The sequence below is a fragment of the Lipophrys pholis genome (genome assembly GCF_963383615.2).
Source record: "Lipophrys pholis genome assembly, chromosome: 13".
NCBI lineage: Eukaryota > Metazoa > Chordata > Actinopteri > Blenniiformes > Blenniidae > Lipophrys > Lipophrys pholis.
The window spans coordinates 17,172,443-17,185,423 of NC_137632.1; the positions used below are offsets into that span (position 1 = coordinate 17,172,443).

The window sequence follows — 12,981 nt, forward strand, 5'->3', positions numbered from 1 at the left end:
TTGAAAGTCTTCAAGTACACTGTGAGAATCTATTTTCATAATCCTCCAATCAAGGTATTGACTTTCTTGTTGACATGCAGTTGTATACAGTGATTCAATGGATGTTGCCAGATATTGATGGAAATCCCTGAGTTAGGCTGCACAGTACACAGGATGTGTGTATTGCAAGTTTAGAAGGAAAGTATCCCCCAGTACCGGGGTCATCATGTCAAATGCAGAATCACCTTTGGCTCTTAATTGAGATCAATGGATCACAGGTTAAGACCGGCGAAGGAAGCAGGGCTTATCCTGCATTTCACCCTCAGCTAGGACTGTGCTTTTGATAAAGCACATATAGAAGGAAGATGGGGCGGGTGGAGATATCGAGGGATTCATGCAGATCCTTGTCTGATTTGCGAAGAAATCTGAGGCGAACATTAACATGAATCACACATAAGAAAACAAGGTTTTTTTTTCATTCTTCAAAAATGCAAAAACTGTCAGACATATTTAAACTACACAGCTGCAACTTACAAGTGAGCTTTGGATGTTAAACTGGTTCTGATAGTCTCCCAGTCTCAGTAGTATTAAATCAGAGGGCGGGGCTTTGTGGTTACGTGTGTCACATCTTACAGTCCACACCATCCAGGACTCATTAATATTCATAAGTTATAAATATTCTGAAAGGACAGATTTAATTTCCAGTCACTTCGTATCCCCCCCCCTCACATTTTTCCTCTTAGTTTAGTTGTATTACTTTTTTCTCGTTGTTTGTTCTTTTCTCATCCCGTCAAGGAGCTGACATGAAGCTCCCCAGTGTGCATAGACTCTTCATCCATCTCCCTAATAACTATTTGTTGTGTGTGTGCCTGTGCGTGTGTGTGTGTAGTGCAGGTAGTGTTTTTTCATCAATCACAGAGGGAGGCTCCAGGATTAAATAAAAAATCTCTCAATCCCCTCAACAGTGGCAGCACGCACGCACACGCGCGCACAGTTAAGTGCGCGAGAGATAAAGTGTGTGCCGGGATGACGGGTATAGAAAGTGCATCAGATAGAGAAGACAAACAGAGGACAGACATGGGGAACAGAAAAGGAAAAAAAGGAGTGAGGAAAAGGAGACATATTAGTTTGAAACAAAGAAATGAGGAGGCAGAAAAAGCAGGATCATGGTTTTTTTTAAGAGTTTGGAAGCAAAAATGACAAAATGTTAAATTGTTTTGCATATATTAGATGTTAGCTGTAAAGAGATAATGAGAAGGCTTCCCTAAAGTGAACTATGTGGTCTGTTATGATAAGTGAGTGATCAGAATTAAAGCCCTTAAAATAAGCAATTAAGTGATCACTTTGTGCCACAAAGGGAAAAGTCAGATTGAAATGCTCAGTCCAGCTGCGCTGCTGATTCGAGTTTTATCTCTTCCGTGGATTTGGGTTAATGGGGCCGAGCTGCACCTTCTACCACCAGAATGTTAGAGACATGGTGCCCTATACTGTCTGCTGTAATTATGTTGGGAAACATTGTAGCTATAAAAAAGCACATAAATGGTCATGACTTTCACTCTGATGTAACAATCTAATATGAAACCAAATGTATGGGTATTAGATATCATGTTGTTATTGTACTAGGAAAGTGGAACTTTTTTGTCAGCCAAACCCAATTTTGACTGGGAGCAACATTGATGCTGTGTTTACAACTGTGAGCAACAAATAAATAATATCCTTTAACTCCTAACTTTTATCTCTTTATGAAGCCAGCCAAGGGATTTGTCTCCACCGTGCATTCATGTCCCTGATAAAGGGCTACTGAACTGAGTAGTAGATAGAGGTTGACCCGACTATCTTATATCTGTGTGTCAGATAAGAGCCGAGAGTGCTTCTTAGACATCTGCTTTATCACCTGGCTTAGCAGCGATGTTTAATGCCAAACCAACCCCAGCAAATCCGAGACGGAACAACAGGTTTTGTTTATTCTCGCACCTGCAGCAGCTTTAGTGCCGTCTAAGAAGGCAAAAGGCCTGCTGATGGCTCAGATGTTAATTATTGTTCTGTGTTGTATGTGTGTCTTGCACTTATCTTCAGAAATAGTAAAGGAAACGGAACAAAAAAATGGCTGATGGAATGCTATAAGTGGATATGAGTTGGAGTGGATTTGTTGTTTTTTTTTAATTCAGTGAAGACGGTTGTACTAGGAGTAAAGTCAAGTTACTGGGAAAGTTAGTCATATAGTATTTTCCTAATTATAAGACACCGCTCAGTATAAATCACTATTACCAAAAAAGATATTGTGAAGAGGATTAAAACATGTAGTGTATAAGGTGTATTTATGTTCCATTTTTTTTTTGTCATGCACAGATGTAACTGTACCATCAATAAGCCTCAGTCAGCAGCTGCTTTCAGCCTTCGATTAGCCTTCTTTGTTTCTCTTCTTTTTCTTTTGTTTCTCACACACTCCAAACTCTCTTTCTGCTTCTTTTTGTCTCTTTCTTTTGTCTATTATTACATTTTTGTTCAAATTTGACTGTATACCTTCTGTTTTTTTTAATGGCATTTTGCTTGTTGGTCAGAAGTAATAGAGGTTAGTCCTGGAGCAGCATTTTACCATCATACAGTGCTATCTAGTGGTCCGAGATGATATGTATTGGTATATTTTGACCACATAGCCAGTCGGGAGAGAACTGTATTTACATCTGAGTATAGAGGAAGTCTGCAGCACCAGATTAAGTTGATTATGTAGTGTGACTTTAATCTTGTATCAGGAGTTATTTGTTTTAATCTGAAAATTACTGCCAGTCTGCCAAGTATTATGAAGTGCTACTTTTTCCAGAATTCCCTTAATAACTCAGTTTTCAAATCATGTTTGTATGGACCATTTTTAGAACATGCCCTGTGGGCTGCTGACAACGTCCCTGTAGGCTACAATATTCCAGAAGGCTTCACCTGCTCGATACATAGGATACAAATGTTATGGAAAATCAGCATTTTGGGTTTTGGTCAAATTCTCATTTGACTCCTTGTATTCATCAGCAGACATTGATTCTTCCTCGCTTTGCGCCTTATGGCAGTGGGACAGATGTGTTGTTTACTCCTGCCATGAATGCCTCAAGACCTAATAACAGCTGCGAATGGTATCTCCATCTGCTATCTATTAGCTTAGTTTCTATCCAGAGACAAAATGCAGAACAACGATGTTAACGGCACAAAGTCCCAGCAGTGTCTCACTGTCATTCCATATTCTGTAGAGTGTTTTAATTAGACTGAATATTCAAACAGGAAAGGATAATCAAATTAAAGGTGTGTTTAGTTGCTTCACATGCAGCCGATTCATGTTTCTGTTTTTGCAAGATACATAAATGTTCACAATTGTTCTGCATTGATGATGGAGAGCATGTTGTTTTGATTCTACTGTAGGTGGCTAAGTAAACAAGCAACAAACACAAATTCACTTTTGCAAGGTTTTGACAGATTCCACATGTGCACACGTGGAGTCACACATTGTGTGACGCATCCAGCTGTGCAAGCTCATGTTGCTCTGGATGCCTGTTGTATCAGTACAGAAATGCAGACAAAAACAAATGTTGAGACCAACTCGGCATCATATTTGCATTGACAGCATTGCCACTGGAATCGAAAGTGAAAAATAGGGAATTAAAAACTGCAGAAGAATTTAATTGCTTCAGTAATGTCGTATCTACAACCAATCTGGTAGTGAACCTTTTTAAAGTGCCGCTCTCTCACCTACTGCACTGTCGGTAATGCAAGAATTAAATCTTTTACAGCAGGTCATAACACACCGTCACTTATTCAGAGGGACATTTTGGTTTTAAATTGTATAAAATGTCTGTCTACTGCATTGTACCCAGCCGAGTGGCAGAAATGTAATGGGATCTCTAAATGTTTAATTCCAACTGAAGATGAGCAAACCAGCTATAGTTAAAGGTGCAGGTCTCAATAGGGCTCCAGGTTTCATAGTGTTAATAAAAGGAGTTCAGCCCTGGGCAAGTGGCCAGTAAAAGGACGGACTCTCTTGCATGTGTGAGAGAGAGAGACCGGCTATAAAGTTCTCAGGCTGCAATCAATCAACCACATTTTCTGACTGTTATTTAATTATGCATGATAAAGCTGGATGGCAAAGTAGCGAGCTGTCCCAGCCTGGATTTATCTAATAGTTTTATTCATTTTGAGAGAGCCCGCTCGATATTGACGTATCAGTGATGTACACCTGACAAAGTACATAATAGTAGATCAACTGTATTTTAAAAGTTCAAACATGAAACTTGTAATACATGTAACATGCATCCTTTATTGGAATAATTAAAAAAAAAAAAAAGTAACCAATTTCATTTCACTGCTTGAAAGACATTTGGGGGGAAAATTGAAGTCTCCAGGTTTATTTTTTTTAACGCAATTGAAGTGATTTATTCTAAGTCTTGCTGCCATAGCTTCTTAACATTATCAGCTATATGATAAGATGTTCAAGTCGTGGAGACCTGTAGATCAGCTGTGAATGGTGTTCAATAGGGATTCAAACTGCAACACGTTTTATTCTCAGAGCAGATTGCTTTCCCCCTTTCCAGACAAATCGTTCTGATATGGCTTCCTCGATCTCTCCTAGTGGACACTCAGGCTTACGGTATCTACATTGACATTTAGGCAAATTTTATTGTCTCTTCACCTTGGTGACTTCCTTTTATCCTCTGATGAAAAACAATTTCTTGAACTTGGACCCTCCACACACTGGTATTAACCTCTTTTATTACAGTTGTTTTCTAAAGTGCAATTGCACGGTCAATATTATAGATGCCGTTGTCTTCGGCTGAAGGTTGTTTCTGCGCACGCTGTGCTCAAGTCATCGCCAGTATGAGACCTCGTCTCAAAGTCAGTCGAGATGACATGACTCTGTCACTTTGGTTTTGCACAAAACCGCCCTGCGACCTCACTCTGGATAGAGCAGGGATAGAAGAAGGATTTATAGGATTTGACTGGGTCCATCTAAAGTGAATTAAGTGAGAATGATTGTCCTCATGGTTTAGCCTCCCTAGAATCATGAGCTGCTGTACGGACAGGTCTGCCAGCGATTACGTTTAGCAGCTGGCAGATGAGTTGCCGAAGACTAATCGGGTAACAACTACACTGGGAGTCCTTTGCACAGATTCTCAGGTAGCATATTATTGGTTATTGTGATGAGCTGACTGAATCTCTGTCATTCCATCATTCGTGCCCGAGAGACGTACAACCTTGCACATTGACGCTGAGGGGGCAACTTAGAGTCACCAATAAATCCATCCATTCCAATCTCTCTATCACCAGAACACCTGCGAGAATTTCATCGACTTTGGGGTGCACATTCTCTTTCACTTATAGGTTAACGGATTAGGTTTCGCGGATCAAAAGTTCTTTATGCGTCTTCAACAGACATAAATGTCAATTGTTTCTTGCTCCTTGTGGGGGAAAGTACTTGAGTTTTGAGTGTTTCAATGTGTTTTCAACAAAACAGTCAAAATGCAACAATGCATTTGTTATTTTAAAATGTACTGTATTCTCAAACCTTCATGAACACAATCACAATCCATTCTTTTTAAATGGCAGAAAACTACATTAATATGTACCTCATCACTTTTTTTTTTTTTTTAGACTATGCAGGTCCTAAATTAAATGCCCTCTTTCTTTATTATGTGTCACTCATTCATAACTTGTCATTAATGAAGACTGTCCAGCAGGAGGAAATGTAATTTTATTTTGTAGGATAACATTAGCTTTATCCCTTAGTCCTTTTCTGGACAGGCAAAGTGTACGGGCAGTAATTGACTGTGACTTGAGGCAATGTCTGACATTGTGTGTAGTGTGGTGTGTCTTAGTGGTTCTCTGAGACATGACGTTCATACAGTGGCTTGCAAAAGTATCTATACCCTCCTGAACTTTTCCACATTTTGTCACATTACGACTACAAATGTAAATGTATTTTTGGGGGATTTTACATGATAGATGGGTTATTTTACAAAGAATGAGCAAACATGTCAGTCTATAGATGAACACTTTGTCCACCACACTTTTAGGTTTTATATTTGTAAAAATAAATACATAAATAAATGTAAACCTTGTGTCATTTTCCTTTCACTTCTCAATTATGCCACATTTTGTGTTTGTTTTCTATAAACTACGTTTACGCTTTGTGGTTGTGATGTGATGAAATTGTTATGAATTCCTTTGAAAGCCACCGTTATGTACTGTCGTTGCTCACAATGGTAAAAGTCAATGATCCTTTAAAGATTTGGCGGCTGACTTAGAAACCCTTTAACACATTTCTATATCAGTATTATTTAAACAGACATCAGCTTCAATTACCAAACATAATTTTAGTCATTCTGAAAACTTTTTATTTTAATTAGGTGATATCTGATTAATTAAACACATGCTTGTGTTTTGCGTTGAATCTCATAGTCAAGCCTAACCTTCATTATCACCAGCCTTACTTTGTCAGCATCTTGTTTGTACTCGTTTCCATAGATTATCATGATGACCTTTTTCACTTTCCGACTCTGCGATGTGGGAGACGCCGGCGTGTTTCTTTTGAGCTGAGGCATAATATTCTTCGGTTTTCTTCTGTAATATCTATTTATTCAGCGATGCTCAGAAGCTGCGGTGCTTGGCTTTGTTAAAAGAAACCGTCTGAATCCGAGGGTGCTGATGTAGCTTTCCTAAATACTCCTCCACGGGTCAACAGTGGACAATCAGATTGCAAATGTTGAGCATTACTTGATGAATTTCATAAACAAAGAAACTAAATTAAATGTTGTCCAGTTATTATTACAATTATTAGTTGGTTTCATGTTAATTAGTTTAAATACAATGGTGGAGAGGGAGGTGTAAAATCGCTTGAATAAGGAAACTTGAACGCGATGACAGGATCACTGAGGACTAACTGTAAGCGGGGCGTGAGACTAGTGTAGCCCATACATTTCCATCATGTCAGAGTACACCAAAAATGGCTTTTCAAAACCAAATTACATTAAAAAAAAAAAGATGTAGAAACTGTCCTGGGTACTTATCATGCAATATATATATAGAACACCTATTGAAATGCACAAAAACGGGAGTAAGAAAAAACTATTTGGTGATGAACTCTGAGTTCTCGTTAAACAGAAGGGATTCAGAAAAAGATTTCAACACCTAAGAGGGGCTACAGCACAGGATCGAATACTAAAGTCATCAAATAAAAGTTGTGAAGCACCAGCTGGAGGCTCTCAGCAAAATAACACTAATGTATCTGCTCAAGGCTGAGCTTATTTAGGAGTTGTGAATGCTAATATATTTCTCGATATTGTCACGTTCCGACTGTGCATATGTGGGATTCCTTAAAATTAATTTGACACTTTAAAAACTGAACACAGGTGTGAATGTGAGTGTGCCTGTCTCTCGATGTTTGCCCTGGATCAACTTGTCCTTGTTGTACCCTGCCTTCACCCGTTGCTGGGAGCGCCTCCAGTGGTCTGTGGCCATGGATAGATGGGATGAAATGGCAGCTCATGTTCATCAAAAGCATAAGCAAGTGACATATTTCACAATAAAATTAGAGCAGACTGTCACATGCATGTGATGGACCATGTCACATCTGATCAAAATCAATTTGTTTGACTGTAATTCAACAATTACACCTTGAGGGAGGAGCAGATTAAGGCCAGTAGTCTTTGGATGATTGAATTAGAACATGTTATTAAAAGGGATAATGAGTACGTGAAAGCAAACATCAGGTGTTGATTACCTCTCTCATCAAGAGGTGATATTCAGCTAAGTGAAAAACAGCTTATTAAATGTACAGTACATGCTTATCAGGCTAGTCGCACTGGCAAATTAGCCAGCAGCTCTGTCACGACTCTCTGGCTTGTGTTTACCTACAAACGGGCAGTTTTCCAACCATTCATTAGAACAGGATCTCAACTTCCAGGCTCAAGAGGGCAAATGCAAGGAAGTGTGCACTTGTAATGTAGTTATTGCGTTCAAAGACAGAGTGCTAGTCATACCAAAGCGGTGTGTCGCAATATCATTAAACTTCACTTAACCCTTCACTGAATTTGTCATTTGACTCTGCGGTGAGACTGTTGATTATAGAGTTTGGCTCCTAGCAGGAGACGGGTGTGCACGTTACAATCCAAAAGTGTGCAGTGTTTCATTACCCGCGCCATAATTGTCAGTTTGAGCCCCTGATGACCAAAATGTATCTTTATGGTAATGATGTGCAGTCGTTGGTTTAAATAAGACCATTCCTGTTACAATTTAAATTTAATTTGTACAAAGGTCAATTCAGGTGTACGTAGTTATGTTATGTTATGTTATAGTAATATCAGTGGAAGCCGCAGTGGTCGTGCTTCTGAAAAATATAACCCAACCATTTCAGGTACACCTTATAAGCAAAACAGTCTGAATATCAGTCTAAATATAAATCTCTCACTCACACATAAAGGCAAACTCTGCAGGTTTTGGATGGTCCAATGCTGCTTTGTAAGCGAAGTGATTTGAGAGGCCTTTTTCCCAGGCAGGTAATTTGATTCTTGGAGGTCGATGTTAGGTGGTTTTAGGGTCGCCGGCTAGCCAGTCCCCACTCTAATAAAACCACAGTGCTGTGCGGGACCAGGAGGCTAAAAACCTCCATTAACTTCTTTCCCATCAACACAGGGACAGGTAACCTAATGACCCTGCAAAGCTGCCGTGCGCCCTGGTCACGTGACCTGGGAGCTGCAGAGCTGATGACTAGGCAGCTGGAGTCAGACATCCTTCTCGCAGAAAACCTGTCTCGATTCCTGAAGGAATAAAAGTAAAACAGATTGTTAGTTTATCTTTATTTTTCGAAAAGGCCTCGTATGGTCGGGCTGTCTGTCTAAACTAAGGCTCATGGCCCCTCAATCAAATGTTTGATAGATATATATTTGATGTGTGTACGCTTGATCTGCTGCAAATATTCTACCTTTGCTCCTGTTATTGAAATAAAAGGTTTTTTTTGAATCCAGATTGTATTTACACTCCATAAAACTCCCAACATGGTGAATCAGGTTGTGAATAGTGACCTTATGATCCCTTGGCTTTGGAGACCATCTGGCAAGGATTTCCACGAGTGCACAACAAACATCAAACTTCATCTCAAACATAATTATGTTCCTCAGAGTGCAATTCTTGTTGTATTTAGGTCCTTCACAGTGCTTTCTTCTTTTAATGATGGGCCAGGGCTGATGGATTGTAATGAAATTTTCTGTTTGCACTGAATGGGATGCTGTATCCGGATTAAGTGACCCCACTGGTCTTGCCGTTCCCAGACTAAATTAAAATTTCGAGACAAACTATTGGGATGTTGTTCAATCTGTCACTCACTTTCACACCGAATACTGTCACCTGTCAGCATTTCCAGCGGCACTTCGGGCTTTTGTTCTTATCGTTTAATTACTTTCTTCCCACTTTGTCTGACAATCTTGTGTTTTCTCCCCCCGCCCTCTGCTGTCTCGTTATTTCTCCTTCAGTGGGACGCCATCACGGAGATGGACGAGCACAACCGACCCATCCATACGTTCCAGGTTTGCAATGTGATGGAGCCCAACCAAAACAACTGGCTTCGCTCAAACTGGATCTCTCGACAGGCAGCACAGAAGATCTACGTTGAGCTCCGATTCACTTTACGTGACTGCAACTCCATCCCCTGGGTGTCTGGCACCTGCAAGGAGACCTTCAACCTCTTCTACCACGAGACAGATGAGACTCATGGCGTCAAGTTCAAGCCCGTCCAGTACACCAAGATTGATACCATAGCTGCAGATGAGAGCTTCACTCAGATGGATCTTGGTGATCGCATCCTCAAGCTCAACACCGAGGTGCGTGAGGTGGGACCCATGACCAGGAAGGGCTTTTATCTGGCGTTCCAAGACATCGGTGCCTGCATTGCCTTAGTCTCAGTGAGGGTTTACTACAAGAAATGTCCATTCACGCTGAGGAACCTGGCCTCATTCCCAGACACAGTGCCTCGTGTGGACTCTTCATCGCTGGTGGAGGTGCGAGGGGCTTGTATCGACCATGCTGAAGAGAGAGACACGCCCAAACTGTTCTGTGGAGCTGATGGAGACTGGCTGGTTCCCCTGGGACGATGTGTGTGCAGTGTTGGCTATGAGGAGATTGATGGCTCGTGTGTTGGTGAGTTTATCAGTCTTTCCATCATTTATTTCGTTTTCCATTTTCTTAACTTCAGCATCTATAAACTCTGAAATCACATTTTCAGAACTGATTTTAAAAAAAACGAACACACACACACACCACAGGTTTTCCCGTACGGAAGTGTAGTTGCACACCACACCCAAAACATACATAACCAATTTGTTACAGTGTTTGATCTGTCATTTCTGAAATTTTCTACCGACATTTCTCACCTGAAACTGTTAGGAACATGTCTCAGTATGAACTGTTTCGTCTGAATTTTCTCAGATTCTTTCACGAGTTATCTTTTAAATATCTTCTTAAACCATTCAGTCATTCATTTTATTTGATAAATGAAATTACATCCTAGAATATATAACAAAGTTAAAGGGAGTTCAATATAAGTCATTGTAAGTATCGATGCATCCTTGTATCTGAAAGATACATAACATTGAATGAAGTATTCGCAGGGTTCTGTTTCCATCCTCTATCCGTCCACTGTGTGGTCGTGATTAGTGATTGTTAATCTTAACAACTCGCTCCCTACAGCTTCTGTTCATGCCAACTCTTTCTGCGCTGTGCTGTCAGACATCAAACATTTCCCAAAATGTGGTTACTATTTTCATATTGCCCTTCCCTCTTCGTACCTCCTTATCACTGCGTCCTTTATTCTCCTTCTTCTGCTCCAGAGTTATTATTAGCTTTTAACTCACTGGAGATTAAGATAAGATGATGTGAGAGGTTGTGTGTGTTTTCGATTGTTAGCGTGTCATCAGAGAGCTTCTCTGCTGCTTTCTAAGGCTCAGTGTGTGTGTGTGTGTGTGTCATAAAGGCAGTGTCATTGGTGTAAGAATCTAAATCTACCAGTTCAGTCTGGAAGAGTGGCCCTATCAAGGTTCAGGACACAATTGGTTTTTACACCCTTCCAACAAAATTCAGTTAAAACATTTTTTTTATTAATTATAGTTTGCCCGTATATCTGCAATATATAATCGGTGTGCGTTTTTATTGCTTTTAGGATCAAAACGAGCACTTTAGATCTGTTGACAATTTAATCAATTTGTGCATCTCTTACAGTGAAAAGAAATCACCAACCAACCAAAACAAAAATCAAGAAAATGTATTATTATTTATCAAACTGCATGCGCAGTTTTGAATGAATTAAGTTGCTTAAGTTTATAGGTATATCTGAGTAATATAAACAAGCTTAAAATAAATATGTATTTCTTTATAGGCATGGATTTGTGTTAAATCTACATGGAGGCACTTGAGGTTAGGATTGTAACAGACCTCCAGAAAATGAAATTAGAAATGATACTGTATTAATTAATGACATAAAAAGTTGGTATTTTACAATCAAATAAATTTCACTCGCTCACATAATTTATTATTATCCTTTTATCCTATATTCCTACAATTGCTTTATATTGGTACGATTGCTGTGACGATTTCAAAGTCAACATTTAACAGGGCTAAAATAAGCTCCATGGTTCCCCATTTGCAAGATTCAGGACTTGGTTTTATACGATACAAGTCCTTAACTTTATCATAATAAGTGGGAAGGTAGTAGACATCTTCAAAAGTTTCTCGAATATTGAACTTGTCAGTGCTGGATTTTGGTCTTTTTTATGCCTCCACTACTGGACTTCCATGAGAGTGAAACATGTTAAAGCCAATCTCGCCAGTGTTTTTTTTTTTTTTTTTTTTTTTTCAAACTATTCCAATGGACCAAATACTGTGTTGGAGTGTCTTTTGCATGTATGAATTCATATGTGTGATTGTACGTTTGTGCATGCACATGTGTGCATGAGACAAAGAGTGTGTGTCGGTGTGCTGCTGTGTTTATCACAGGTTTACCACCCGTTGTCCCAGGGGCTACCTTGGTTTGACGGATTACCTTAGACGGCTTGGTCACAGTTTGATCCTGGGCTCTCTGATATGGGCTTTAGGTTATCATTGGCAGGACCACTCACTGTGAATGCTACCTTCAAGAAGGTCTAACGAAACTTCTCTTCAAACCGTGTGAAGGTCTGATGTCAGGCCAACCGACACACACACAGCTATGATCCACAGTGGATGGATTTCAAAAGTACAAGATCAATATTCTGGCAGGGCTTTTAAACTTTAAAATAAAAATGACTCGTAGGCATGAAAATATGTACGTACTTGAGTTTTCCAATTGTGCAGTGTGACATTCTTCTTAAAAATCTACAGCTGAACAGTATGAGAAGATGCACAATAGACACAAGTATTGTCTTAAAATGGCAGAATCCATTTTATTTGATCCCCTCCAAAAATGATCTATCGATCCAAGATCACCACAGACTGCAGCCTTGCTTGTGGTGCTTCTTTAGAAACATGCCGCCAAGACCGCTCACTGGTTGTATCTTTCCATCATCAAGCAGATGTCCTTGTGTAGTTGATTACAATTCATCTTGTGATGCAGGTCTGTTAGGTTTCCCAGCTGCGCTTGCAGCTGCATTGCAATCAACAGGCCAGGGGTGAGACTGCAGCTGTGATTAGAGCCCAGCTATATAGAAGCAGCCCCTTTACTTGTGTCTATTCCTTTATTATTCCCCCCTCTATTCTTATTCATTAGTTCTGCGACAGAACAAGATCAGCCAAGGTAGATACATGCTCATCTTAGAAAACTTTGAGAAAAACTGACAGCAAAGTCATTGTGCTTTTCAGACAGCTTGAGGTGGATTTGTAGGCTTATTCTTTATCCTGGAGACAAGGACATGATGTGGTGCATCCCTGCTGTCTGCTCCGCATCTGTGCATGTGTTACTCAACATGTTAATACATTTGCAGAAACACAGCCCTGCAAAATGAG

At 39.8% G+C, this 12,981-nt stretch overlaps 1 protein-coding gene across 2 annotated transcripts in view; it reads left to right on the forward strand.

Annotated features, from left to right (window-relative positions):
- epha6 (eph receptor A6) overlaps positions 1-12,981 on the forward strand; it is a gene marked incomplete at its 3' end in the record, with an annotated part of 170,410 nt that overhangs the window by 33,031 nt on the left and 124,398 nt on the right. For both annotated transcript variants that reach the window (XM_080478240.1, XM_080478241.1), the window contains exon 3: positions 9,483-10,146. In XM_080478240.1, the coding sequence (XP_080334366.1) occupies positions 9,483-10,146 (664 nt within the window). The remainder of the gene's footprint in view (positions 1-9,482; positions 10,147-12,981) is intronic.